General features: G+C 43.3%; 2 protein-coding genes across 6 annotated transcripts; one reads left to right on the top strand and one right to left on the bottom strand.

Moving 5' to 3' along the window:
• On the top strand, positions 1–2791 carry POP5 (POP5 homolog, ribonuclease P/MRP subunit). Of its 4 annotated transcripts, none has more exons than XM_073312929.1 (5): positions 1–101; positions 177–319; positions 1013–1063; positions 2209–2292; positions 2517–2791. In XM_073312929.1, the coding sequence occupies exons 1-5, from the start codon at positions 82–84 to the stop codon at positions 2621–2623; spliced, it is 405 nt and encodes a 134-aa protein (XP_073169030.1). In that variant the 5' UTR covers positions 1–81; the 3' UTR covers positions 2624–2791. The 4 variants fall into 4 exon arrangements, with proteins under 4 accessions (XP_073169030.1, XP_073169029.1, XP_073169028.1 ...); XM_073312928.1 differs by having other exon boundaries at positions 914–1063; XM_073312927.1 differs by having other exon boundaries at positions 177–451.
• RNF10 (ring finger protein 10) lies at positions 1407–27566 on the bottom strand. 2 transcript variants are annotated; one of them, XM_073312923.1, is made up of 17 exons: positions 27013–27566; positions 19603–19805; positions 18370–18569; positions 16992–17082; positions 15608–15792; positions 15391–15527; positions 13271–13431; positions 12429–12563; positions 11971–12208; positions 11566–11699; positions 11000–11117; positions 10469–10570; positions 9768–9902; positions 8899–8999; positions 8530–8590; positions 8233–8391; positions 1407–6033 (listed from the first exon to the last, which is right to left on the bottom strand). In XM_073312923.1, exons 1-17 carry the CDS (start codon positions 27173–27175, stop codon positions 5957–5959), a joined length of 2400 nt encoding a protein of 799 aa, XP_073169024.1. In that variant the 5' UTR covers positions 27176–27566; the 3' UTR covers positions 1407–5956. The 2 variants fall into 2 exon arrangements, with proteins under 2 accessions (XP_073169024.1, XP_073169025.1); XM_073312924.1 differs by lacking the exon at positions 27013–27566 and adding an exon at positions 25509–25688.
• Between the last annotated feature and the right edge of the window lie 356 nt (positions 27567–27922).

The raw sequence follows: 27922 nt of genomic DNA, 5'->3' as shown, positions 1-27922 counted from the left end.
ACGACACTCCCATTGGCTGAGCTGAGTGTCTGTCTGGTTCGGCCTGTCGGGGAGGCTGGCGCGCGGCCGGAGGACAAGGAGATGGTGCGGTTCAAGCACAGGTGAGGCTGGGGTCTCTGCTCCGCTCGGCGCGGTCACTCTCCCCCCCGCCCCTAACGCGGTGCCTTGCGCTGTAGGTACCTGCTGTGTGAGATCGTCTCCGAAGACCCCCGCTGCCGGCAGTGCATCGACGAGCGGGCGGTGAGCGCTGCGGCGAAGGATGCGGTGGCCCGGACCCACGGGGACTACGGGCTGGCCTGCTGCTCCATCTCCTTCACAGGTCTCCGGCTGCCCCTGCTCCCGGACCCCCTTTCTCGGGGGACTGCGCGCACCCCAGAGACGGGGTCGGGGGTTGCCCATCGATCACTGGACGTAGAGCGCGGGGTGTTTGTTTCGGTGTCACAAGGGGTGGGTGAGTCTTGAAAAATCACCAACAAATGTGTGTCATTCCCGCGCTGAGCGGGGTCTCCGACCGATCCGGAATGGGCCTTTCGCCCCCACTTCCCAAAGCCCTGCCCGGGGCTGAAAGGAGATTGAAGTGCAGTCCCTTGGCTCGTGGCAATTTTTCTGTGTTAGCAGCCCTTGATGAAAGTGCAGTGCGTTGTCGTACCCATCCTCCTGACTGGAGGCGAGAGGCTTGGGAAGAATCAGCATAGGCCCTTGCTGTGTCTAGTCTCCTACCGCCTTTCATGCTGTGGCTGCACAGCCAGCAAATATGTAGAGTTAGTTCTGGAAAACATTTGAGGCTTTGCGTCAGTATAAGCTACTTGGAACCTCAGGTTCTGTAAATAAACCAGAATTTCTGAAATAGGATATAATGTTCAAGTGAGCAATGAAAGATCAATTGTTCTAATCAGCTGTTTTGTGTGCCCAGTGAAATATCTCAATGCCTATACAGGCATAGTTCTCTTACGTTGCCGAAAGGACTTCTACAGGCTCCTGTGGTCAGCTCTTCCCTTTGTCACTTACTTAGAGAACAGAAACCAGCGTTATTCCTGTTTCTTCAACACACTACATGTTGGAGGTAAGATTTTCAATAAGTTTTCTTTGGGGGCCTGTCTTACTTACTTACAGGAGAGTGGGTTTTTGTGTGTGTGTGTGAGAAAACCTGGATTTGTGCTGGAAATGGCCCAACTTGATTATCATACACATTGTAAGGAGAGTGATCACTTTAGATAAGCTATTACCAGCAGGAGAGTGGGGTGGGGGTAGGTATTTTTTCATGCTTTGTGTGTATAAAAAGATCTTCTACACTTTCCACAGTATGCATCCGATGAAGTGAGCTGTAGCTCACGAAAGTTTATGCTCAAATAAATTGGTTAGTCTCTAAGGTGCCACAAGTACTCCTTTTCTTTTTGCAAATACAGACTAACACGGCTGTTACTCTGAAACCTCTAATTCCTCCTAGTGCAGCAAGATCTCAGAACTTTGAGATCTTGAGTTTCTTATTACTCTTGTAATAATTAGGAGGGAAAGAGCCCTCAGTTATTTAATGTTTTTCCAGTTATATGACAGATGAAGCCCATGTAGTGCCTCACTGAGGCTAGCATAAACTCACTTTTAATAGGTCATCCAACAGCAAAGACATTCTTCATTCTGCTATGGACTCTAGAAGCTCTGCTGGTTTTTTCATTATGCTGAGTTATTCACTCATCTGTCCTCCATTATTCTGTTACTGCTTTAAAACAAAGGCCCTCCTACTTTGCAGATGTGACTTTATTCTCTCAACTTCACTACTTACAACAAAGAGCTAGCCACCCTGATCACATTTTGGTAATCTGCCATCGGAGAGCTGTTTTGATCAAATCTCAAGTGGAGGAAAGTGGTAACTGAGTTCCTGTCAAGAAGTTTCAAACAGGGAAGGAAGGCTGGAGGGATAGTAAGAGTTCTTTAATTGTTTAGCACGATTTCTGTAGCTGATTAATATTATAGCCTGTGCTGTTCTTGCTGTTTGATCCACTACAGTACTACTACCGGCATGAGCAGGGAGACTACATTCTAGCAAAAAGAAAAGGAGGACTTGTGGCACCTTAGAGACTAACCAATTTATTAGAGCATAAGCTTTCGTGAGCTACAGCATTTAAATGGACTCTTGTGCTACTTCATTGCATTTAATTTGCTTCAGCCCTCTGTTAACATACAGAACTTGTTCCCATGTTTCTCCAACAGGGACAATAAGAACATGTCAGAAGTTCCTCATTCAGTACAATAGGAAACAGCTGCTGCTACTATTGCACAACTGCACCAGTGAAGGTAAGCAGCTGCTCCATTCATACATTCTAAAAGGGGCCTTGTTACACATGGACTTTATGTTGTATGATGCATTTGTTATTTCTCTCCTGTCAGTCTGGTTATTTGGTAGAGCTGGGCTCCTCAGCTGGTCAGTGTAGCTATGTGAACTTCTTGTACTTCCCTCTTTGTGAAGGCATGTTGAATAGTGACACTTTTCATTGTTTACCTCACCCTCATTGTTGCAGAGGAAAGACAGTCCATCCAGAAGTCAGTGTTAAGCTGTTGCCTTAAGGAAGTGGAGGAGGAGCAGTCTCAAAGTGGGGATGAAGATGACTGTGCAGAGACAGACTGAACATAAACCTAAAACTAGTGCAGTGCCTTCTGTGAGACAATCGGATAACTTCCAGTTAAAAGATGTCCTGGGCTTTCTGCCCTATGCTGAGCAGATAAGGATTAAGACATCTCTTGCCCAACTTTTTTAAACATTTGATTTTTTGGAAATAAAGCAAAGGGTAAAATATGTTGCTTTCTTGTGAAATCACTGTGCAGCAGCCTTAAAACTCAACTACAGCACTCTTTAGGTTAAGCTATTTAAGCAAGAGTTTGAATCTCTTCAAGCCAAGAGGGGGAAATGGAGTGGTGGCTTTCACCAGGTTGTATAGCAGACGAAGGGTGGTAGGTTGGCTGTTTTTTTAATGGCATGGAAGAATAAGCAAGCTATTCATTGGAATTATTTGAAGAATGGAGCAGTGTTTTGTTTTGTTTTTTAAACAAGTCCAAGGACTTCTAAGTTAACCAACTACACACATCTATGGGAATCATCTTAGTACTGGATCAGGCTTGCTTTTTATAGTAGAGATTAAACTGACTTAGTATCCTATAGAGGATATTTCTTTGAGTATGGTTAAATATATTGCCTGCTTTTGTAGTCCATGGTTAACCTGTTTCTAACTGTCAAAGAATAAGTTTGAGCAACTGCTCTACTACCTTAAATAACACACTAAGAGATACCTGGGGTTTTTGATTGAAGTGTACTTAGTGTATTAATTCACACTGCTGAGGAAAGGTGATCCATTGCTACTAGGAGAATGTAAGGCCCCCCCAAAAATGTTTTTTTTCCAGTATCTATGGAATCCTAACACTAGTAAGGTTTAGACTGCAAAACACCTACTGTAGAGGGCATCACAAATCAAGGTTAAGATATTCATAGCACTCAGGGAAGAACAGGAGTTGGTGTAAAAGGAAAGTTCCCATCACTGAACTAATTCAGCTCACATAGAGGAGCTAGTACAGACAAGGCTTCAGTGAGCTGCCAGCACCTTCTCTAGACCAAAACTATTCCACGCAACTTGGCTGTTGAAGTACAAGAGCAAGTAGTGGCATGTTTTCTGTTGAGTCCTAGTGTAAACAAAGCAGTTTACTCTAGCAGATGGAGAGACACTGAGTTAGTGTTAAATAAAATGGTTTGCAAAGGAACGGGTATATGTTGAACATTGGCTGAAAGGTTCTTAAAAAGTTGACTTTTAGCCCCATCTCAAAAAAAATTGGAATGGGTTCAGAAGAGGACAACAATAATTAGTGGGGGGGAATGGAGCAGCTTCTATATGAGGAGAGATTAACATGGGGATTTTTCAGTTTAGGAAAGACAACTAAGGCAAGATATGACAGGCCTATAAAATGACTGTTGTGGAGAAAGTAATAAGTGTTATTTATGTTCTCGAGCACAAGAGCTAGGGGGCCACTAAATTAAAATAGGCAGCAGGTTAAAAAAAACACAGCAAGTATTGCTGCACACAACACCTAGTCAACCTGTGGAACTCTGACAGAGAATGTCGTGAAGGCCAAGCCTATAAGAGGGTTTAAAAAAAAAAAATTCAGGGAGGATGTCTATCAATGGCTGTTAGCCAGGATGGGCAGGGATGATAGCCCTAGCTTGTTCGCCAGAAACTGGGAATGGGCAACAGGGGATGGATCACTTGATTACCTGTTCTGTTTGTTCCCTCTGAGGGCATGTGGCATTGGCTACTGTCAGAAGACAGAACAGTGGGCTAAATGGGCTTTTAGTCTGACCCTGTATGGCCATTCTTATGTTATTAGAAAAACAAGTCTAGCACAGGGATAGTTGTGATACCAAGGAAGAACTAAAGGGGGACAAGGTGTAGTTCTTATTCAGACTGTTTGATAAAGTTGCCAGAACTTCTCTCTAGCATATTAAGAATCTAACATTTTCTCCTTTTCTTAAGGTGAGAAAGCTCACTGTATAGTAAGTCTGTCAACATATCCAAATGAAAGAAGGTAAGATGACTTGACATGTTTAGTTAAGGAACTTAAAGCTGCTGTTTTAGAAGCAAGGCCTGCAAGCTAAAGGGCACAACCACATTGTTCCCCTTTACCAACTGGTGGTGAAGGAAATCTTTCAGGTAGTGGCTGCTCAGCCTAACTTTATTTCCAACTCAAGTCTCAACAAAAGGGGTACAGTACTACAGAGGAAGGACTCCTGCCCCCTGCAGCACTATAATTCTAAGTGTGCATATGATTTATTGCAACTGTTTGTCTTTGCTGGTACATTACACCTACTGTTCCTTTTATTTAATGAAAATCCACACCATTTAATGCATTAGCTTCAAATTAAACCACAGGCAGTGCAGAATGAGATTGCTCCAAGGGGGGGGGAAAAAAAAAAGTGTGGGAAGAGAGGGGAAGGGAGAAAAAGGTTTATAGTAAGATGAGCCTAGTACAATCCAACTTACATCCCTGCACAAAGCACAATAAGGCCCCTGCCCCCACCCAGGACAAATAACCTTGCTGCCTGCTGTAGGGTTAATAATTCTGCAGATTTTAGATATCACATTCCTCTGATTCAAATGCAGCTGATCTCAAAAAAACCCCACCCAGCCTAGTTATCAAGAGACTCTAGGGTGGAATGTTTGCTCCAGATCATGGAGACAAAGAATTCCTTTGCAACCTGTCTTACCACATCCATGTTAACACACTAACATGCAACAGTAAGTCATTCCCTGACATTCATTCTGAAACGCAGAGAGTCCAGTATGTATTGTAACTTGAGCTTGGTAACAAGAATCTACTATATTCCCACCCTAGATCTAATCCTTAGGCACCAGAAGGAGTTAGTAACTGCTATTCCTGTCATTTTAGAGACTAAGAACCCTCCTTCCTACTATGATCTAGAAACAGGAACCTCTTCAATATTGCCCATTTCCAGTGGAAGGCAAACTGCACTTGCTAAGAAAAAGGATTCTGCCTTACAGCAAACTACACTTACTGCCAGATCTTGTGTACTGTTTCCTCTCTATACACACACACCAATAGGGAGAGTAGAGGTTCTCTGCCTTTTGAGTGACACCATATTGCAACAAACTGGCAGTGCCACAGACAGCAGTAAAACACATTCAAACCGCTGATGGGCCAAAAGAGCTGACTTGGCACAGACTGGAAACCTTGGCTAAACATTGCCAGGTTCAGTTTCTCTTAATACTTCGATTTTGTATAAACCAATTGAAAGTGCTAGAATAAAAAGTGGATATCTATGGTCCTCTCCTCTCTCCCCCTTCCCCCAAGGCCTAGAAACATGGATTTAGTCTGTTCAAGCTTAAATACTTAAACTATAGCAGCAAAACAAAAAGCAAATGAAAACCAGGAGACAGAACTTTCTTGGACAGCAGCATCACTTTGTGTGGACAACTGAGGTGCTAAATAGCAGCTTCTGCTTCTGTTTCTTTCTTTTCTTGCCTCCCTTTTCCTCTGTAAAAGAAAAAGAAAGATTTATATTTTTTTGGCTTAGACGAAGCCATATTTCTTCCCAGCTACAGTGATCTTCCCATTTCATGGTTAATAGGTTGGGGAGGAGGGTTAGTTTCAATGTAGGTACCTAGGACCTTGTTGTCTATTGCTGTGGAATTTTTGCCACACAATGCTACAGCATTTTAGGACTTGTTTTAAAACTACATTACCAGCCCTTATGGTGGCTAGAGGAAGCTGTCCAAAGGTGAAACATGAAATCTGATGGGTTGTTTTCTGAGTCTCTAGAATTTGAAATAGTCAAGCAGTATGAACTGTTCTTATTGCTGTCATTTTAGTAGCTCTGAACTAGCATGCTTATCCATCACACAGCTGGATGCAGGCAAATATTGAGTAGCAAGTGAGAGTAGCTCACCTCCAAAGAGGAGGTCATTTCAATCCCATTCATAAAGGTTAGAAATAAAAAAATGCATCTGCTTCCCACTGACAAACAGTTCTACCAAGTTATGGATCATAAATATTGAGCCTGCAATACACTGCAACTTTCATGGCAGCATGAAACTGAGCAGAAGAACAAGGACTAGTGTATCAATTGATGCCTGATTCATTTAAGAGTCTAGATATGAATTAGTTTGAAACTTCTATATGGCTGCAGAATTCATCACTGGAGTGCCAGAGGCACAAAAAAACTTTGGGGTGAGCTAGGCCCACCTTACCACAGAAAGCCAATCCTTGCACATAGGGAGAAGCCAGCAGAAGCTGGCACATGATGAATACCCAGGATACGTTTGTGTGCTGTGCTTCGGACGTCCTACTCAGGTGCAGTCCAGGGAGAGAGGGGGCAAAGGTGGTTATAAGCCATCTCTGTGCCGATAAGATTCTGGGCTTGTTGGAGGCTGGTGCAACTCCCACTGTAACTTAGAGCAGCTCCCTCTTAAGGCTGCCTCTGAGCAGCTCCACAACCTGGAACTGTTTAGAATGGTTCTAGTATTGTACGTTACAGTTCCATCCCCAACATACCACCACTGCTACATCAGGACTTGGGCAGGACCCCATAAGCAGTGGTGAGCTGGAGCTGGTTCGCATGAACTGGTGGTTAAATTTTGAAGCAGTTTTACAACCGGTTGTTAACCCGCTTCCCTGCAGGGGGCACTGAAGCTTTGATGGGCTCTGGCCAAGCAGTGATGCAATTCCTCCTCCGGCCACTGGGGGGGCTGCGCTGCAGGAGCTATGTGGGCTGCCACATGGCCCTGGGCACAAGCCCTGGTGCTGCTGCTCCCCTGACCCTGGGGCTCCCACTGCTGCCTGGTGGGTCCCCGGCTGCTCTGCTGGGCCTGGGCTGCATCCTACTGCTTGGGCTGCTCCGAACCGCTCTCCCTGTGAGTACCCACCACCCTGCCCACAGCCAGCACCACACCCCCCAGCCACAGCCAGCCCCTGCTGCACGCACCCCCTGCCCCGCCGCCAGCCCCGCACGCACCCCCTGCCCTGCCTCCAGCCAATGCTGCCCCACGCCCTTGTCTGTAGCTGGCCCTATGTCCACTGGTGCCCTACAGTTCCCAGGGCAGTAACCCTAACACCTGCTTCAATGAGGGGGACAGGGAGCAGCTGGGACCCACACATGTGCACACCCTAGGGTGACCAGACAGCAAGTGTGAAAAATCAGGATGGGGTGGGGAGTAATAGAAGCCTATATAAGAAAAAAAAAACAACCCAAAATCAGGACATCTGGTCACCCTAGCACACCCCCAGGGAGTGGTGGGGACCCACACATGTGAAATGGAGCTCATTTCTAGTTCAGGCCCATCTTTTAAAAAAAAAACAAAAAACAAACTTTAGGTAGGGTTAACGTACATCTGTATTTTCCCAGACAGGTCATACTTTTTGGTACTTAAAATCGCTGTCTGGGAGGAATTTTAAAAATTCCTCCTGGGAAAATATGGAGGAATGGTAACCCTACTGGTACAAAAAAATACATACTGTGGCACATCCCTTAAACCAGAACTTTTTATAGGGAACCGGTTAAGATTTTGGCATCTCATCACTGCCCATAAGCCTTATGCAGTGCCAGCACTGGGGGAAACTTGCCCAGCCAGCCAGTGATAGGGCTTTTATGGCCCCTGTACACTGGGAGGGAGGACTTCCAGTGTCAGGGAGCTGGGCACGTTAGACTATTTAGGTGACAAACTGCTTTGTTCTTACCAGAGACGGGGTCAGATGTGGACGGCTTATCCAACTTCAGGAAGGCTGCCTCAATAGCTTGGCTAAAGGAATTCTGGAAGCTGGGCACAGGCATACGGTCAGAGTTGTCACTCTCTCCATCACTATCCACTGGAACAGGAGGTGCCAGGGTATTCTGATCTGGAAGAAAGGAGATTTCTAGAAAGGCCACAGATGGTGGAAGAATTGTGTTGCTGAGCTTGTACAAGAGTGCTTTTATTCAGTAGCCATTACACCTGTAATTATGCAAGATAATCACTGGAGGTAGGGTTTCCTTACCTCTTGTGTTTGAGGCAGCTTTGGGCCACATTTCTGGCTTTGCTTTTCCAACTCTCAACATCTAACAAGGGAGGGAGAAAAAAAGTGTGCATAAGAAAGTAGACCAAGGCCTATCTGTCAGCATCCCTGCCCACGCCCCCAGGAAGTTGTACAATACAACTTTCAAGCCAGAAAACAGGACTTTGCCTAGTATGGGTCTTTTGCCAAACATTAGCACTGATCAACTGAAGAGTGGAGGGACCATCCCATTTTAGCAGCCACTAGGACTGTGCTTGGAGGTCTTAAAATTCAGACCAGTGAGGAAACAGCAAGGAGGATAGTCAGCTGGGTGTTCTGTTGCATATGCAACTTTAAGGGAAGAGGATTTACCTGGGCAAAGGAGGGTAAGGGAGACTCTTCTTCCAGGCTCCCAATACAGAGTGATGGGCTAGCCAGGCTGGCAGCAGTTGACAATGGAGTTGAGACAGACTCTGCAGAGACAAGATTCAGTCAAACAGGAAAGCCAATTACATTAGCAAAATCCCACATTTGTGTAATGGAGGAGAAAGAAGCTGGTGCCAGCCAAGTCAAACAATGCGTTATAGCCCAAAATTTCCAGCTTTCATCTCAAAGCATCTTGTCGATGTTTCAGTTTCCCCCCTCTGCTATTTAGCCTCTTATACAGATTGTCTCAACATGTTTTTAATACAGGGACACTTACTAGAGAGCAAGTGACCAAGAACCATCTCAGAATGCTGGAAAGGAGACCCAAGGTGAGATACACCTAAGGTGGTGGAGTCATTGAACTTGATCCTTCTCAGGACTAACCCAGGAAAACATATCCTATATTCAGTGCTAAAGGTAGCATGTGTCAGGTTACAATACACAAGAAAAATAAATGGTGGTTCACCCAAGGCAGAATTGTAGAGAGTTACTTACAAACCTTCCCAGCTCCCCTTGGGAGTGGGGGTCCATTTCTTGGAAGTAGCTATTCCTTTTCCTACAATATGAGGCTTCTTGTAAGTGGTGGCTGCAGTGCAATGCTCAGATCCAGGATACAGACAAGACATAGTGGAAGGTAGGCAACACTTATGGAGATATACTTTAGTCCTCTATTTCTGGGTGCTGAACTTTTGGATTTCACCACCAATGCAAAAGGGTTCTGTGGTCAGCAGTGAAAGTCTAGCTTGGTGTTCCGAGTCAGAAAGCCTGGGGGAGGGACTGCATCAATCCATCTGTGTATTCTTCCAGCTGCTCACCTGTGAGAGGCACAGAGCTTCTGCCAAGAAGGGACAAAGAGGAGCTCTGGTCATCACTGCTGATGAGTTCTCCTGAACAGGCGCTGAAGGCAGGAAACTGCTGCAGGTTCTCTAGAGCAATGTGGACCTCGGGATCTAGAGAAAGCCAGAAAAAGTTTTTAATCAGAACATGGCTTAATACGGGGTAATGGGTCACTGGTGTGCAAGTGTCAAGTTGTTTCAGGGGCTCTGGGAGTGGTCTCTTCCTTGAAGGGAAAGTAGCAATACTGCTACTGTCTCCTTGAGAAAAAACCCAAATAGAAGATATTTGTTCCTCCTTCACCTTTCCAGTTGAAGGGATTAATTTGGATTTAGAGACAGAATCCTGGGAGTTACATGAATGCAGTATATCCTTTCCGTGGCAGCCCCCCCACCGTGTTCTTCAGCTTCAATGTGTTGGGCATGGTAAAGTAGTATGTTAGTTGTGCAGTTTCTGTTAAATGCTTCCTTGATCCAGGTAGCGCAACTCATGATCTCACCGTCTAAGGAAAGGGTGCTAGAGTTCTACAGCAAGCCCAATTTATGGCAAGGTTAATACGTATTCACTTGTGATCATGGCAGGCCCCCAACCTTATCCCCAATGTATTAACCCCATATCCTCAAACCTTCCCAGCATTTGAAGAGAAGCAGAAACCCACCAGTTGTGGTTAAGTGAGACTCACACTTGCCCTGCTTCTTATTCTCCTCCATCTCAATTCTGCGTTCCCGACGCCGCTCATCACGTGCTTTCTTCTGCCGCAGGCGTTTCCTCTTTTCAATGTCATCTAAGTGTCACACAAATTATAGGAGACCAGGTAAAAGCTAATACTTGGTAAAAAACTTTTCAGTTTTGGAGACACTATCACTAGTTGATCATTAATTTATGCATAAGCAAGTTAGTGCAGTGTCTACGTTCTACTGTAGATTGATCCTTCCCACTCTCGTCCATACTCTTCTCTCAAACATTTGTCTAATCTACACAAATAAAACACTCACCTGTTGCAGACAAATCAGAGGAGTTCCTTAACCTGAACAAGGCAATCCCTAATTCTAGCTAGGATCATCATGAACTAGTGTGACTGAGGAGCAAGCCAGCCTTTTACATTCCTGTTATCCATTTGTCCTCCCACCCACAGAAACAGACATCCCTTCTTCCAAACTCTTTATGGTTACAGGGCATCATCCCTCCTGGGAAAAGGAACGAAAGCACTAACCGGAAAATGTCTCTAGGGTCTCCTTTGATATGACAGGTGGCTTCAGAGCCAGTTCACAGATGCTGAACTCGCAGGTGAGAGGCAAGTGACATAGGTAACGATGGCGCTGTCGCATATCCTGAAAGGAGAAAAGATCAGGTATCTTGTGGCATTAGAACCCATAGGCCAAGTCTCTCCCTTCGCAACCATCTATATCACTGGCTTTTTGGGGGTGACATTACTCTCACCCACTAAACACTTGAAATTCTAGGAACCTGTCTTGGAAACAGTTATGCCAAGTACTCCCCATTAATCTATTCCCAGGAAGAGGAAACAGAAGGAACACCAGCGAAGCCAGTCAATTCATGAGAATTTATTACAGGCATTGCTGCTTCCAAAGATGCCTTAAGCAGATCCCAACCCTACCCCCAGCCTGGAAAAAAGTGCTTCAGCGAGTACTGGAAAATGCTTGACAACCACTGTAAGTTAGCATTTCCTAGTAGTATCTTACCCACCATCAGCTCTCAACTGCCCTCCTTAAGAAAAAGGCCATGATTGGTAACACAAGAAAAAGCTACAGCAATTACCTCAGTCATAGAGTAGCCAGTTATCTCCACCACAGCTGCAGTGAGCTTCTCTGGACTGTTCTCCAGGCTGCCATACTCACGAACAAGACAGCGAACATTCACAGGGTGAAGGTACATACACTGTCCATCCTCCGCTACAAGGGAAGAAATTCACTTGTCACTTCTGTACTTCCCACCTCATCCTTAACTCCCCTGGAACTACTGATTTCTCAAAGCCAAACCCCCTTCTCCCCTGGAGCGTCAAACATTAATGGCAAGAAATGTTAGACTTTCTTCTCTGAAGTTCTGTTTCATAGGGGTTAATTAACAAGCTCATGAATCCACTGAAGCTACAAATGTTTCCCCTGGGGCACTTTTTGGTGAGCATTTACCTCTCCCTCCACAAACAGACCCCATTCCACTAACCTTGATAGAAATAGTAAAAAGGAGAGTTGTTGCGCAAACGTTCATTGTTGGCTGTAACTTTAGATTCCTGGTAGTTACTTTCTGATGGACTAGTTTCTTTTGTAGCATTCACAGCTGGTACCTCCTCAAGTACCTCCTCCTCTTCTGCTTCCAGGGGAAGAGGAAAGGAGCTTCCAGAATCAGAGTGGGCTTCCACCATCTCTTCATCAAATGCAGAAAGATATTCCAGAACACACTGCTACAGAAAACAAAAAACAAAAAAACAACTCAAACACACAGTGTAGAGTCAGTATCCAACTCACATCATCCCATTCAGAAGAACTATAATCTCTGGTACACAAATGCTCTGAGAAGGGTAGATATCCTCAGTGCCTGCTCACCTTGCACTATAGTGAGGAGGTGGAGTTAGATCCTAACTGTGCTTGTCCTGGGGAAGAAAGGGAGACAAAAAAACCCACCTTTTTCTCCTGGGAAGCTGCAGGCACCCTGGCCATAGAGGGCGCCATCAGGGCCAATTCTTCTACAGCTACTGTGGCTCCTGTGACATCGATGTCGCTACTCTGGTCCAATGAAGCTAGAGCCTTCTCTCGATACTACAGGCCACCCCAAAGAGAACACATTTCAGTTTCTTATTTATTCCAGGAGACTGACACTATAAACGTCAGTATTCCCTCCCCTCGTGTCTCTCACTGTCACAGATCAAGATTCTCCCTCACCCAGTGGCCACTTCTGTAATAGAGGGAGACACCAGCTTACTTAGAAATGACCTCTGCAGGCCATCTACCACATACTGGCTTTGAAACAAGCAATAACCTACAGGTTTGGTTAAAGAGGTTTTATAGACAAAAGAAGAGTTATCCCAAGAATTAGCTATTCCTGACACAAGGAGAGCCTGGCTTCACCAACAGCAAGCTTCCACAACTACCTCTGCAGTTAAGACACTATTCAGAGGCTGGTGGCATTCCAGGTGGCAGAGTTCTGTCAGTGATAGGGATTGGGGCGCATGTAGTTCTTATTCCCTTTCAGTGTTTATATTGCTGCTTTTGATCAGCAGGTGTCACCAAAAGCAAGCTACCTTGCCAGTATTCTGTGCCCCAAATGGAAGAATATTTGAGATTTTAACTATTTTCTTTTGTTACTACTGCAGATACTGAATCACACATTTCCAAAAATAATCTCTATATTGAGAGACTTCTTATCTGGCTCCCCCAAACCAAACCTGCTGTGGATACTTGGCCTCCATTAAAAACACAGTAAGCATCAAATACCATTAACATCCACCACAACTGGGGATCCTCACCTTCAGTTCCTGGATAGCTGCCTCAATAAAGCAAGCCTCAGGGGTGTGCTTTTCCTCCTCGTACTGTCGTAGCAATGCTGTTTTCTCTTCCAAGATCACCCACTGCAGCACCTGCTTCCTGGATGCCAGCAACAGCTTAGAGAATTGGCTGTGCTGCTCATCTGGAAAGAATATCAGTAAGACATCCAATGTGCAGCAAGGTCCAAATTCAACTTGGCCATTCCTATTAAAATCTCATCTACTCTCTGTGTGGGGAAGTCTACTAGGAAGACTAAATCTGTGCATAAGCAATGTTGTTGGCAAGAAGTTACTAAGATAGGAGATCAGTTTATTGTAAATCCCAATAGCAAGCTATTAAGTTACGTCTCCATAAACATTCAGCAAGAATTTCTGCACTAGATATTTGTTTTAGTGACTTGGTCACATCAAACATTTGTAGGGTGGGATTCTGCACATTTAGAGAACCCATAAAGGGCTTCTTTTTTTCTTTTTTAAAAAAGGATGGGCTTTGGTCTCTTTATGAAATAAGTAGTGCCTGGAAGGTATTTCCTGCCTTAACCCCCCTAACAGCATCAGGAATGGCAAGTCTGGTCTTTCCTCATTTTGATGGAGGGCCTCAGAGGATGCTGGCTCTCACTCTGAGGGAGGGGAACTTAATCTCAATTTGGTATTAAACCCAAAATTTAAACAGTGACAAAAATATTCTTTTTGCTTTCTGCCCGCAAATTAATAAAAGCAATTTCAGCATTTGAAATCCCAGATTAGAAACAAGCTTTTAAAAGGACATTAGATATCTTCATTCCTCCAAATCCAACCCTCAACCCAATTTCATAGTGTCACTACAGGACAAAAACTGAGAAGGGAGGGGGTTGAGAGAATCTTGTCTGTGCATTTTGCATCTCTTACCATATTTGGATTTCTTTTAAGAGCAAGCTTAATGCTGAAATTTTCTGGATTTGCAGTTATATGGACGCCAAGTCTTACAATATCCCTGTAGTGCTGTATGTTTTGTTTCTTAACCAAAGTTACTGATGTATACTCAATCTTAACTTTTAAATATCCAAGGCAAAAACCTCTGAAATTAGTTCTATGCTCCGGGATCCTATATTGGGAGACTGACCTTTAGAGCTAAGTTTAAACTATGTCCTCCCTCATAGGATTGGTGAAAGACCACAGGTGAAGATAACCCATAAAGCAGCAGTGATAAAATGAAAAGGAGTACTTGTGGCACCTTAGAGACTAACCAATTTATTTGAGCATAAGCTTTCGTGAGCTACAGCTCACTTCATCGGATGCATCCGATGAAGTGAGCTGTAGCTCACGAAAGCTTATGCTCAAATAAATTGGTTAGTCTCTAAGGTGCCACAAGTACTCCTTTTCATTTTGCGAATACAGACTAACACGGCTGTTACTCTGAAACCAGTGATAAAATGAAGAATGTTGACACCAGTCACACAAATTGTATCATTATCTTATCCATTAGTGCTTTAAACATATGACACTGTATAAATAACTCTATGAAGCTCATGATCAAGCCCCAGATAGGTAATAGGTTCTCAAGAACCTGAAAGTTTTCCCATATTCCCCATTCGGAGATTCCACTGGTAGAATCATGCATATGCTGCTGCTACACACAGCATCTCTGAAATAATCTAGCATAAACTACAGAATAAGTCAAATCTAAAATAATTCACTCTGTGGCTGAGCCATGGGGGGGGAGGAGAAAGAGGGGGGAAAAACCCACATATGGGGAACAAAGAGAGACCAACAAAAGGAAGTGAGCTCTGCAGTGATGCATTAACAGTTATGAAATACTGAATGTTGGCTTGTTGTGTAAATTATTCTGGGATGGCAGGGCCTTGCAGCACAGAAACAAGAAAAGAATACAATGTATGATGCAAGCGTATGGAAGGGAGTTATGGGGTAGGAGACTGCAGGTCAGTCATTTAAGAGGTGGTAGTTTGCTTTTAAATACTGATCAAGTTAAGTTTTGTAATCTGCCATATATAAATCCACGTAGAGTGAGAGAAGTGAGGTTTCCCCATAGCAACCAGCTTCCACATCCAAGTTTTAGTCATACATGCAGCCAACATTCCAGGAGAGTGTTCACAAGTACTCACCTCCAAGGTGAATGGGCTGCTCTACAGTCATCCACTTGGATTTGGGCAATGCTACCAAAACACTTTTCTCCCTTCTCATTAGCTGCATTGTAATGGTGTCACCAATTGCATACTGGCGTGTTTCCATAGCAACAACACTGCAATACAGGAACAGACTAAGTAACAAGAATTAACTGTACAGAAAGATGAAGGTATTTCAATTCCCTGCAAGTCTTACCTCTTGAGATCCTTCTTGTGAATAGACCCATAACAGATGGGACATTTGCTCCAGGTTTTCTCACTCAGGGAGAGATAGTGCAGAATGCATGCCCAGCAGAAGATATGCCCACAACGGGTGATCTTGGCTGCAGTAGGTGGATACAGGCATATTGGGCAGGAGGGCACTTCATGGCTACAAATTCGCTGGATGGCCATAAGAGAAGCAGAATATAAAGAAATTATTAAAGCTAGAGATTATAAATTGAGATATACGTTTGGGAATTTGTTGCAAAGTTGTCACTTTCTCTAGAGGGTGGAAATAGTTGGCCAAGACAGACCGAAACCTTTCCAAGAAAGCAGGGAGAGAATATTCCTTCAGTCACCAAGAAATTGATCATATGGTTTAGCAGGAACAATGTTTTTAAAATGCACATAGGGTAGTCTGTAGAGCCATCTACAGGGTATTGTTGTCAGACTCTTCAAATGTACAAGGAGGCTTGGTGTCCTAGTCAGATTAGTTTCCCTTTTCATGTGTTCACTGACCCCCCATCTCCAGGATTACTAGATTAGTCATCTGAAGGCAACTAATCTTGCAGACAGCAGTGGACTTCTTGGTGTCACCTTGACTTCACAACATAATTACACAACTAAACTTCTCTGCATCTCCCTGATTAGAAATTTAGGGCCCACTGATTTCTTTAAACATACATATTAGAAGATTAGACAGATGCTTCTTAAATAACGTATATGTAATCCGTTTAAGACTACTGGGGGAAGTGTGCACATGCATGAGTTCCCAAAGAAGCATCAAGCTCAGGGTAACAGCAAACACACTCCCTCTCAAATGCATGATCTGCATCATAGATTAAGTATTGAGAGAGAGACACACAGACAGATGCTATTTTCTAGATCTGGCTGGAATCCTGGGGTGCTTCAAAGTAGCTACAGATTTTTGTTGTGAGGCAAAAGACGTTTGCCCATGCACAGAATAAGAGTCTGTAAAAGCATTCTACACAGCACACTTCCTTAAACTCCATCCCTGTGACCTTGTCAGAAGGCTGACAACATTTCTCCATAATACTATGGGGAAAAAAGTGCATCAGAAACACACTTAATATCCCTATAAAACTTCCATCTATAAAGCAAGGAGGAAGAGATCTTCTTCCTCATAAGAGTGTTTGGCAGTCTTAAGCTCCTATCGTGTACGGAGTCTTTCAAAAGTAATTCCCTATCAGATTCCCCTCTGTCATTCATGCAATACTAGGAGGAAAGAAACTTGATGGCAACTAAAGACACATTATGTCAAAAACAACTAGAGCAACAGGTAGGCACTTTTTAAAAAAAATATTAGATAGGTAGAAGAAGAGAAATAAGTTTTAAACACCCATCCCATCACTACTGACCACTTGCTCCACAAAGTCCCAGTTGACCAAGGTATCTGGGTCAGCAAAGTTCACTGTGTAGTCCTGCTCCTCAGACACCACAAACTGGCAGCTGGACGGAAGACACAAAGGCATCATAGTTGATCAGTCACCTATTTCAGCTGTGTCCAGGTAACAGCAGAAGCGGCCTTTGGATTAAGATCCTCAAGAGACCAAGTCAGTCCTGTCCTTAAAGACAGTACCCAAGAATGCCTAGCACAGCCATATGCTGGGTACATGAAAAGACTTGGCATCTAGGCTGACCATGGCCAGCAGTTACCATCAGTGAACCTAACAGGGCTAAGTTCAGAGCCAGTACATCTTTGGACACAGTTCTTCTCCCTGCACTTTGGCTATCCTGTCTGAGTTCTTGTCTGAGTACAGACTAAACAAAAGGGAACTTATGCAGTGGAAACAGGTTTCCATAAAGGAAACTACTGAACTAGGTAGAACACAAGGCAGGAAATCACATACTATTCAGACAAGTGCTATAGGAAGTCTCTATAGCAATAAAGTATATTCACATTTTACCGTAGTATACAAAAACGTAAATGACCACAATTTTAGCAGTACTTTTCATGGTCTTAAAAGTGGTGATCAGATACAGAAAATGTTCAACCTGCCCATATGAGAGAGAAAGCCATTAGTATATTAGCTTAAAAAGAAAGAGTTCATCTGCTAAACTAACTACCTTGATTGATGCATTCAGTACATATTTCTAAGCATAAGTTAAAATTATTCAAGTCATCTTTAAAGATAAAGATGAGTAACTATTACAATGTATCTGTTTAAAAACAAAGACCTCTGCACATGAGGACTTAAAAATTGAGACTTGCTTTGATCCCAAAAGAAGCACCTTTTAACATCTCATTGTACTAAAATGGATTGAGGATTTTTGTTTACACCACATTACTTGAGTTAGAAAGGAAATGTGAACTACTTAAGTGGGAAAGGGACCACAGGCCTTCCTGGACCCAACAGGGTATATTAAATTTTACAGGTGGTGCTTGAGTATTTGGGCAGAAGGGTGTTACCCTTTCCATCCTTCACACTCAGTCCCTTTAACTGCATTTCCTTTTTTTTCTCTCAGATACCAATATCTCCTTTTATAATCAGGAAAAGAACATATTTCACCCTTCTGCGTACACACAAGGTAACCCTTGCACCAATACTGTGGAGGCAGAACCAGTGGAGCAGAACTTCAGTAACCAATACAAAAAACAAAACCACACCACTCACTACAAACATTCAGTATAATTAAATACTGAATTCCCTGACTCAATCACCTACAGAGTGAATACATATTCCCTTAGAGCTCATTCATATGAATGTCTAGGAGCCCTGCTGATCTTCCACTCACTTGGCCTGTAGGAAGAGCTCTTTGTTGAAGGGTTTGTGTCCCCATTTGTTCCTTTTCCCCCAGTTGCCGTGGGCATTCCCATCAAAGTGACCTGCTTGGCCCCGGGGTTCAAAGGTGAAGTTCAATAAGTGGTTCAGACTAATCTTCTTTGGACCAGAGAACTGGGCAGGGCTGAACTCTGCCCGTTGAACCTCTGCTACCTAAGAAACAAAACAAAAAAAGGACACGGTTCTGGTTAGAATTTACTGGAAGCTGGTACACTGCAACTTATCAACACAAGCACAGATCCATTCCCTTCAATGGTATACAGGGAAATGCACTACCCCTACCTACTCACCTTCTCCCACTCCAGGTCTGAAGATCAAATACTGCGGCATTAGAAATGCAAACAAACTTGAAAGTTAAGATTGGGTAATCTTTTTCTGTTGTATAAATAGAAGTGTAAAGCAACCTTTGTAGTGAAAAGTGAAAGCTTTTTTAATTTTTAAAACTAGTTGTTTAGGATTAGAGACATGGGTAACAAAAGCTATTTTTAAAATGACAATATCCCTTTAAAGAGCCAGTATTGCAAGCTTTAGGATCATTCCAGGGATCTCATGATTTTAGACTAGTTTCCATATAGTTGAAATGGACAGAATTAGGACTCAGAAAATATAGTAAGTGAATACGTGATACTCGTAAACTAAATTGCTAGTTTAAAAAAATGGGTGTAACATGGTTATATGCCAAGTGGGGGGAGGCAGACCACTGACAGTATACATCAGCATGAAAGGATTCCTGGTCTGCCTTTATTCCTCACTAGATCACATCAGGACTAATCAGATTACTTTGCTAAATATTCCATAATGTGGGATTCAGAATACACAAGTGGTTGGACATAAATGTGTCACAGATTTAGGAACTGAAAGCTGTATTACTAAGAGATCATTTTCATGAAGAACCTGTGTTTCACAATATGCATGTGGCCTGTCTATACACCCATTCTCAGACTGTACTTCCGTTAGTTTCACTGGTCTTGTTATTGAAGAAATCTCAGACCAAAGAGCATCCTCTTCTCAGATGTTGCAAAGTTGTTCTGATCTCACTCAATCTGGCATCTCAGCGATGTTACCACCTCAGGGTTCTTGCCCTTCCTAGCCCAGAAAGGGTACACAGGAGACCTAACTAGCAGGTCAGAGTGATCCTCTCGTCCCACAAAAAGACGCCTTGCAGACATAGCATTACAATTCTCACCTCATCTCGTCTTCCACCATTACAAGAGCTAAAAAGTTTGCCACTGCCCCCAGTGCCCCCTCTCTGAGGGGGCATCTTGTTAAAAGCTTTGCTTTTCTGTGAATTGGAGCGACGGGACTGGCTGGAAAAGTTCTCATTTTTTGAATATGAAGTTTCTCTTTTACGATTGTAACGTTGTTTGGATCCACTTGCATTCTTACCATCTGGGGGGAAAAAAAAAATCATCAGACTCAAGCTCAGCAAGGTACTTCCACTGCTTTTCTAGTGGCAGTCAAGTAATTTATGCCTTTAAGACAGGACTGCATTTGGCTTGGATCATTTTTATACCTGTCTACAGCAAGACAATACTGACTCTTATCGAGAGCTCCAAGACTTCTCTAACTACACCACCAAACCCACAGCAAAGTACTTTTCAGGCACATTAGTATCCAGGAACCTATGCATCCAACAAAGACAGATGTCTTGCTGCCTTGAAATAAGATGCATCTAAGTTAGCTTCTATTGTCCAGGTTCTTCATACCATGGATAGTTTCTACGCAGAATCAGCTCCGTAATCAGCATTTACTGAAACATACACCAAAATCCACCACTACTTAGAGCCTATACCAAGCAAAGGACTGGAGACATAAGGCAGATGTTTAGCTGAACTGAGGACAGTATTACACTACACTTGATTCATTTACAGAACTAGTTTCAGGCTAGAACCAGGAACAGCCACTAGCAGGGTATGTTTAATTAGAACAATTTGACACCAAGTAGTCAAGACCGAATTTTCTAGCTTCTGGTGTTTTTCCAAAACACTCAATAGCCATCAGTTAGTTTTTTATTCTGGAAACATATAGGCTTGGTCTATGCTACCGAGTTAGGTCAATGCAAGGCAGCTTACATCGACCTAAACATGTAAGTGTCTACAGTAAAATTTTGCTCCTGCCAATGTGACTGCCCCGCTATTCTGACTTAACTCCACCTTCATGAGAGGCATAGAGTCAATGTAATTAAGTCGACGCAGCATCAGCTTAGACACTGATGCTTACATCAACTGTTACTGACTTTCAGAAGCCGTCTAACAATGCCCTGCACTGACAGAACAGTTAGTACAAGGGTTCCTGGTGAGGACTTGCACTGCCAACACAAGAAGCATAGTGTGGACACACAAAGCGATTTAATTACTGCAGCAGCTGTATGCTGACATAACTTCAGTTGACAATTTTGTATTGTAGACATGCCCTTAGTTGATTACATGAGTTTTCAGGTCTAGAATGTGTAAAGGTACCATCCTGCCTGCATTTGTCTGTTTCTAGATCTCCCACATTTCTCTATTATGTGGGCTTCTCTTTTTAATCACTATTCTGTTTACTTTTTTTTCTTCTTTGTGCCTTCTTTCATCCTAGGCCCTATGCTTAAGGTAGTACAATGCATCAGGCTCTCTTCTTAAAAACCACACTTCTTCCACAATGCCCACAAAATGTCAGTCTGCCTCAACACACCACTACCACCTTTGGTCTCCCAGTGCAGTCATCTAATCTGTGTTTTAATGAGTAAATCCCCAAATCCTGGATGCAGGGATTGTTTGCCTGGTGAGAGTGCTGAGCACACTGCTGGTATTTTACTACAGAAAGCACTAGCAGCAAGCACTAAGTGGTGGCTTTAATTCGAAGGCTCACAAGAATGGAAGAGCAGTCAGACATTAGTTGGGTATTCTAAATGCGTACAAGAGTTGCTAATGCTTCCTAGACTACTGCAGAGGATCTTTCAGTAACATTACAAAGCACTTCCCCCTAAAGTTCCAATAAGTTCTTAAATGTAAAGTCAGGTTGAGTCCAAACATGGTAATCCATTTCCCTGTGTATCTAGTGGCATTACCAGGTTAATACATTTGTTTCCTGAAACAGGAGAATAAAATTAGAGCTTAATTTTCAATGTCATCAGCCCACAGATATGCCAATACAGCATTCCCTCCCAGAAATGTTAATTAACATTGCATCAGGTCCATTGTGACGTATCAAACCTAATGCCTCACAACAGCAGCACTAGAATATCAGTTGCATCTAGACCCACATATTGGGAGGTAGCAGGCTTCTGCCCCCTTTTCATCACCCAGGATTCTGCACAAGTCTTTTGCAGCTAACAGCTTCCCTCCTTCCCTATTTTAAGATCATATTAATTACTGTTCCACTAACCTTGGTAACTATCTTCCACTATTACTCCTGAGCTACAGGCATCAGTAGCAACCCAGCTGCACATTTATACCAACCAAATGATCTCATTCATGTCTATTCTCCACACTTTTCACTGCAAAAGTTTAATTTCTCCCTCCTGACCCCCCCCCCCCAAGTGTGTTTAGGGAGCAGTAAGGGCTGTGCATACCTCTACATGACTAAGCATCCAGATGCTTTTAAAATACAAACACATTAAAAAAAGCAAATGTATCTTAAGACCAATTAAATCTTTCACCTCTTAGTAGAAAGGAAATGCACAGGGATGGAAAGGTGTGGCCACCACACTTTAGAATTGTGGGGGAACACTAGTTTAAGAGGCCTACTGCACCAGTTTTCACAGTTCAGCTTCCAGTGACTCCACGCAATTCTTAAAGCCCACGCAATTCAGAATTTTACTTGTCAGATGTGCCTGTGATTTCCAAAGAGTGATAATTTTGAAGATCTTCTACTGCAAGATTAAGACGAAAGCCAAACACCTTTCAGATTACATAGAGAAATACAAGGGCAGTAATTTATTAATCATTAGTTAAGAAGTGACAGGGAAGCTTTCAAGAGGCATTATGCAACCACTCTGCCACTATTTACTGACAAAACTAGTGAGGTACTTGGCCTAATGGCAGAGCCAAATTCAGAATTGAGAACTCAAACAGTTCCTGCTATTGTATCACAGCATGTGTCTTTGAGTTGTGCAGCAATTACAGTGCACATGGGAGAGACTGCAAGTCAGCCTGACACCTTAGGTGCAGAATGTTATCTGGAGAAGCACACCAGTTGCAGCTAAATATTCAGGGTGTAACCAGGCCTGGACTATGGTGATTTGGACAGACTTTTCTGACTGTAGAGAAGAAGCTGTAACTTACACCATTGAGAGTCAGATATTGTCTCTGGTATAATTAAAATTCATTCCGAAGACAAGGAATGGCTATTGGATTAGGATTAGCTATTTTCATAAATTAACTTTAAGAATGTCTATATGGAAAGCCAATTGAGCTGAAGTTCATCACTGAACAGCCTTCTTACATCTATAGTCACAGTGCATATTCTAGACAGGCCACAGCAACTTTGAACTTTTTCAATCCATGAGCAGAAGGGGACAGAAAAATGTATCTGCAAATAAGGGGTCAAGCTAACTTTATAGCCTCAGTCTCTTTAAATTGGGTCAGATTACTTCTTGTCAGGTGTAGCAGTCATCTTCCCCTGCAATTGACAGCAAGGAAATTTCCCACCTTAGTATAGCTAACACAAAATTACAGCCATTATGAACATTAAATTGTCAGTCAACTCTTACCAGAGCATTCCTATCATATTACATCCCTTCAACCTGACTCCATGGCTTTTAGGAGTTTCCCTTTCATCATTATGACGACTTTACTGCATCACACTTTATGGTCAAGGAATCCCTAGTCTGTGCCTTTTGATCAAGAATCCAGAGTGGTATAGATTCTAGACACCTTTTCTTCACAACTTTACTGGTTGAAGGCAGTTCCCCTCTTCAGGATGGTCTGCATGAAAATTCTCAAGAATTTTAAGAACCACCAGGGTTGTAGTAAAACAAGATTTAAATGAGAGAAGAGTCAGATGTAAAGCCAGAGAAACCATATGAATGTCTAGTCTTGCTGCAAAAGCTCATCTTAGATAGGATTGCCTATTTCCCTACAACTACAGGAAAAGGGCTTTTCTTCCTTTTGATTGTTTTGGCAGGCAGCATGTCAGAAAAAAGCTTCTACTGTCCACTGTCATCTTTCTTCCCTGATATGCCTCAGTTATGGATTTCAGGTTACTATGAACTGCCTCCGGTGACCTCTCCTACCAAAGGTACTTATCCAGCGGTCTTCTGTATTTAGCCCAAAATTAATTCAGAATTTTATTCCTTGGCCTAGGAAAAGCTTTCAGTTCCTGTCCCTACCTCCACTTCCCAAAAAAAAATTTTAATGGACTTTGTATGTACATGCTTTTAAAAAACTAACTATCATTTCCAAATAGACTTTCGCTACTGGTTGCCAAAACAAACACTCTCACTTCGGGGGCCCTGCAGCTTGTTCCAATCTAATGATGAATACTTTTGAAAGCACTAATCGTCTCTAGAAGTGTTAATCCAGAAACAGCTCATTTTAATGAAGCAGGGCTCATTTCTAATAGTTATCTCATTTCAAATATATGAACCCTAGGTAGAACACATCATATTTCTTATCTTTAATTGTGAGAGGAGGGGGCCCCTCAGACATGGGAGCATTGTGCTTAAATTTTTAAAGTTTGAATTCACATTTAGAACATTGTAGTTCTATAAACTGTTTCAAGGCACACCCTGAAAGGAGCGCAAGGTGCCTTATCCATAAGTCAGAAGCTGTGATAAAGTACTCTATTTCACCAGTCTCTATTCCAGTTTCTCAACTGTTCACAGCAAGTGACATTCAGAAGTGCCTAGATGACTTAAGAGCTTAATTTCCACTGAAAGTCAATGGGATCTAAGCTTCTAAATCACTTCATTTTCAAATGCACCAACTCGGCATCCCTTCTTTTTCAGAGGGAACCTCAGAGCTATTTGCTGACTTATAACTATATACAAAATCAAGCAAGTTGATCATTACTCTATTATATCAATACCTTTGAGGCACTAGAATAGTACCTGAGTGGATATATATTCAGAAGTTAGTATTTATTTATTCAAAATGTTAAGTCTTAAGTCAGGCATTAACACAATTTTTAAAACAATCCAATTAAAACAGCTCAGTTTATAGCTTTTTGCTATATAATTGACATTAGCTCTCCAATCTGAGTATTCCATTCTACACCTGAATTACAAAAATTAAAAAAAAAGTTAATTTTTTGGTTTTTTGTTTTTATTAAAGAACCCACGTATTTGACTCACAATGACAAAATATCTTTAAAAACAGGTTTTAAGTTAAAAATAACATCAGTTATGGTGCATCCTAAAAAGATATTGGTGTTCCACATTCAAGTAATCTGGCACACACTCCAGTTGCTTAAAGATAAAGTATGTCACGTATGCCCTTCAATTTGACATATGCAGTGAAGTCTTAGGGAGAAGTTAACACCTTAAGAATTAGAGCCACATATTTCATTATTTCAACTGTCTATAGCTACTCTTTGAAACTTATTTCATTTCACTGGTAGACTCGCCAAGGTATACATTGTCATTATGCCAACACTTTTTTATAATACAATTGAGACATCAAAACACTCAAGAGGAAGGAAATGGAGTACAAGCCATCCCAGCACCATTCCAATTAGACTGTATTGTGAATAGTTCTGTGTCAAAGGGTCCAGCAATATCAAGTATTATTGCAAATTTCAATACTTAGAAACAGTTAGGATCAAACTGTCAAAAGTGTCAAGCTCCAAGAACTCCAACTGCCTCAGGATGGAACGGCTACTGCTCAGCACTTCTGACAATCAGACCCTTACCTTAAAATAATGTAGTGCAACTGTACAAGTGATACACAAGATGGTTATAAACCATCAGTGAGAGAAGCTATGTGCAATAATAATCTAAACTGAAATGTTATATTTAACTACTATAGGTTCATACAAGATCCCTTTAATACTAGAGTGCAAGGGTGTCAAATATACAGCCTGCAAGATGGATCCAGCCTCTCTGATGTATCTTTATGGCCTGCATGACAAATTATGCAGAAAATATTCATGTTAAGAGTTTTTAGTACTCACAGTTGCAAAGAAAGCCTTCAAAATGTGATCCAAGTGTAAAACTAATATGGGTGGTCTTCCCAAAGTCTGCAGGCAGCCTGAAACAACAGCTCTAGAAGTATGGATGTTCCACCTCCTATCTCAAAGACAGTTAACTCTAAAGCTCAGTTACAAGGTTACTTCACTTGCTAAAAAGGTGAGCAGTAAAATGGGAAAAGGAGTGGAAATGTTCCCCGTGGAAGAGAGAACTAGGCATTGGTGCAGTTAAGGGAACCTGAGGGAAAGACAGAACACAAACAGGGATGAGGGAGAGAAAAAAGAATAATGGAGGAAAAACAAAAGGCTAGAAATAATGGTCCTAATGATAAGCGTGTTCTTCCACTAAGTGGTACTGAATAAATAATAGTGATAACCAGATGTTCAATTGCCACTTCTAATTTTGATCCTAGTATAAGCCTCCTACCAAAAGTAAGTAGTCTGGTGTGGACTGAGTGATGTGTGTAAATCTAGATTTATAACCTGTCCCATTGAACATAGAGTGAAATTCAGCCCTCTCCACCAACCAAGTTTAACACCACTTATCTTGTAATTAGACCAAGGGATGAGGATTTATTATTCCTGGATTTTGGAAGAGCTAGGAACAAAGCTTTCTAATATTTAACTTTGTGTAAGTCCCAGCCTTTCCATCTGTAGTTAAGATATTGGCCCTGCCTCAAGGCGGGTCAAGCTGTAATTTGTAAGTTGCTTAGACATCCTAGGCAGGAAGCCACCATTCAAAAGACAGAGTACTACTTCAGGTCACATCATCTTGGCATACACAACACTTCTATTAACACTAGAAAGGAACCTTACTCAGGAGGTAATATTGCTGCTGAAAGCTTAAGCTGACCGGGATATAGGAAGGCCAGAAACTGATAGCATGTTTGTTTGTTTAACAACATCAGTAGTGATCTTAGTGCTTACAAGCGGCTCAAGTGACAGCATGGGCAAAGTGACTGTCCATTCATGTACTGCACAAATGGGCGTGAGCAAGAAAGTTTCTTTACACATCTTCCCCTCTCCCTCAAGTGTGTCTCAGCGCTGACCTAAAGAACACCTACAAGGGAGAGATGGTCAAGTTTCCAAGCTCCATTAAGTGATAATACGGTGGCAATGCATGCCAGGCATACAATTCTTGGCCTCTCCAAAACTACCAGACACGCCCAGTATGTTAAAGGCTGGAAACTTGCAAGTTCACCAACTCATTTCACAGTATCCCTGTATCCTGTCAGGGACTAACAACAGTGGATCAATACCACCTGGGCTGCGGACCAACCCGTTGGACCCTTAGTACCACTGCCCCATGCCCACCTCCTGGGGACGGATGTGGACATTTCCCAGAAGCATGGAGCCCTCCGACTGTTACACAGCCTGGCGGCCCATCCCACCCCTGCCCCGTCCCTGTTAGTGCAACACACCTGTCAGCACCTTGGCTGGAGGCTACGCTCCTACCCCAGCGCCCCTTACCCCTGGGCCTGTCTCTTACCGCCTTTGGGCTTAGATTCCCCCGCGGCCGGCCCGGCCGAGGCGGAGCGGGTCTGCTGCCCTTTGCTGCCGGCCGAGGAGCCGGGGATCCCGGAGCTGCAGGGGCTGCTCTTGTCCATGTCGGAAGCTGAGGCGGGGGCCGCGCTGGGCGAGCTCTGCAGCATCAACGGGCGCCCCGACGGCGCTGGGGAGTGGAGAGCAGCGGCTCTGAGCTGGGGGGCAGGACGGGCACTGGGGGAGGCGACGGGGGCCCAGGCTCATGGCCCGCGAAGGGGACCGACAGGGGCGGCGCAGCGCTGACTCGGCCTCCTTCATGGCGACATCTTCTCGCTGCTCCGCTTAAACAGGGAGAGAGCCGGGAGGAGGCCGGGCCGGGCCTGCGGGGCTCCGGGGGGGAGTGGCAACAGGACGGGGAGCCCCGCGGGGCCCGGCACTGGCTGCGGTGGGGGGGTCGGCGCCGCCCAGGCAGCGCGGGCTCCTTGGCGCCGCTCCTACAGCTACCGCGTACTGTAGCTGTTCCCCTGTAATGGCGACGAGTCGCCAACAGCAAGACAAGAACCCGGATGGAACTCACTATATAGGAGCCGGCTGTCCCAATGTATGCTGGGAGTTGTAGTTCTCTGATAGGTTTCAGAGTAACAGCCGTGTTAGTCTGTATTCGCAAAAAGAAAAGGAGTACTTGTGGCACCTTAGAGACTAACCAATTTATTAGAGCATAAGCTTTCGTGAGTGGACTTGGTTTGCATTCGCTATCGTAAGGCATTATGGGAGGTGTAGTTCTTAGTGTTTCATACTATTAGTTCTCTGCCTTGTTTTGTATTATCCGGAGCAGAGCATTGTGGGAGTTATCATTCTTTTCACATCTGAGTTAGTTTTGAGACTACTTCATAGAATCACCTAAATCTGCAACC

Source organism: Lepidochelys kempii, chromosome 15, assembly GCF_965140265.1.
Source record: "Lepidochelys kempii isolate rLepKem1 chromosome 15, rLepKem1.hap2, whole genome shotgun sequence".
NCBI classification, from domain to species: Eukaryota; Metazoa; Chordata; order Testudines; family Cheloniidae; genus Lepidochelys; species Lepidochelys kempii.
The sequence above is the reverse complement of the archived record's forward strand: the minus strand, read 5'-3'. Positions and strand labels throughout refer to the sequence as shown.

Coding starts and splice junctions, on each gene's coding strand:
- RNF10 (XM_073312923.1), bottom strand. CDS start 27,175: ATGCTGCAGAGCTCGCCCAGCGCGGCCCCCGCCTCAGCTTCCGACATG. Junction 13,432..15,390: donor GCAGCCCATTCACCTTGGAG/GTGAGTACTTGT, acceptor TATTCTTTCCAG/ATGAGCAGCACAGCCAATTC. Junction 8,392..8,529: donor AGCTGCCTCAAACACAAGAG/GTAAGGAAACCC, acceptor CCTTTCTTCCAG/ATCAGAATACCCTGGCACCT.
- POP5 (XM_073312926.1), top strand. CDS start 82: ATGGTGCGGTTCAAGCACAG. Junction 102..176: donor ATGGTGCGGTTCAAGCACAG/GTGAGGCTGGGG, acceptor CTTGCGCTGTAG/GTACCTGCTGTGTGAGATCG. Junction 452..913: donor TTCGGTGTCACAAGGGGTGG/GTGAGTCTTGAA, acceptor TTGTGTGCCCAG/TGAAATATCTCAATGCCTAT.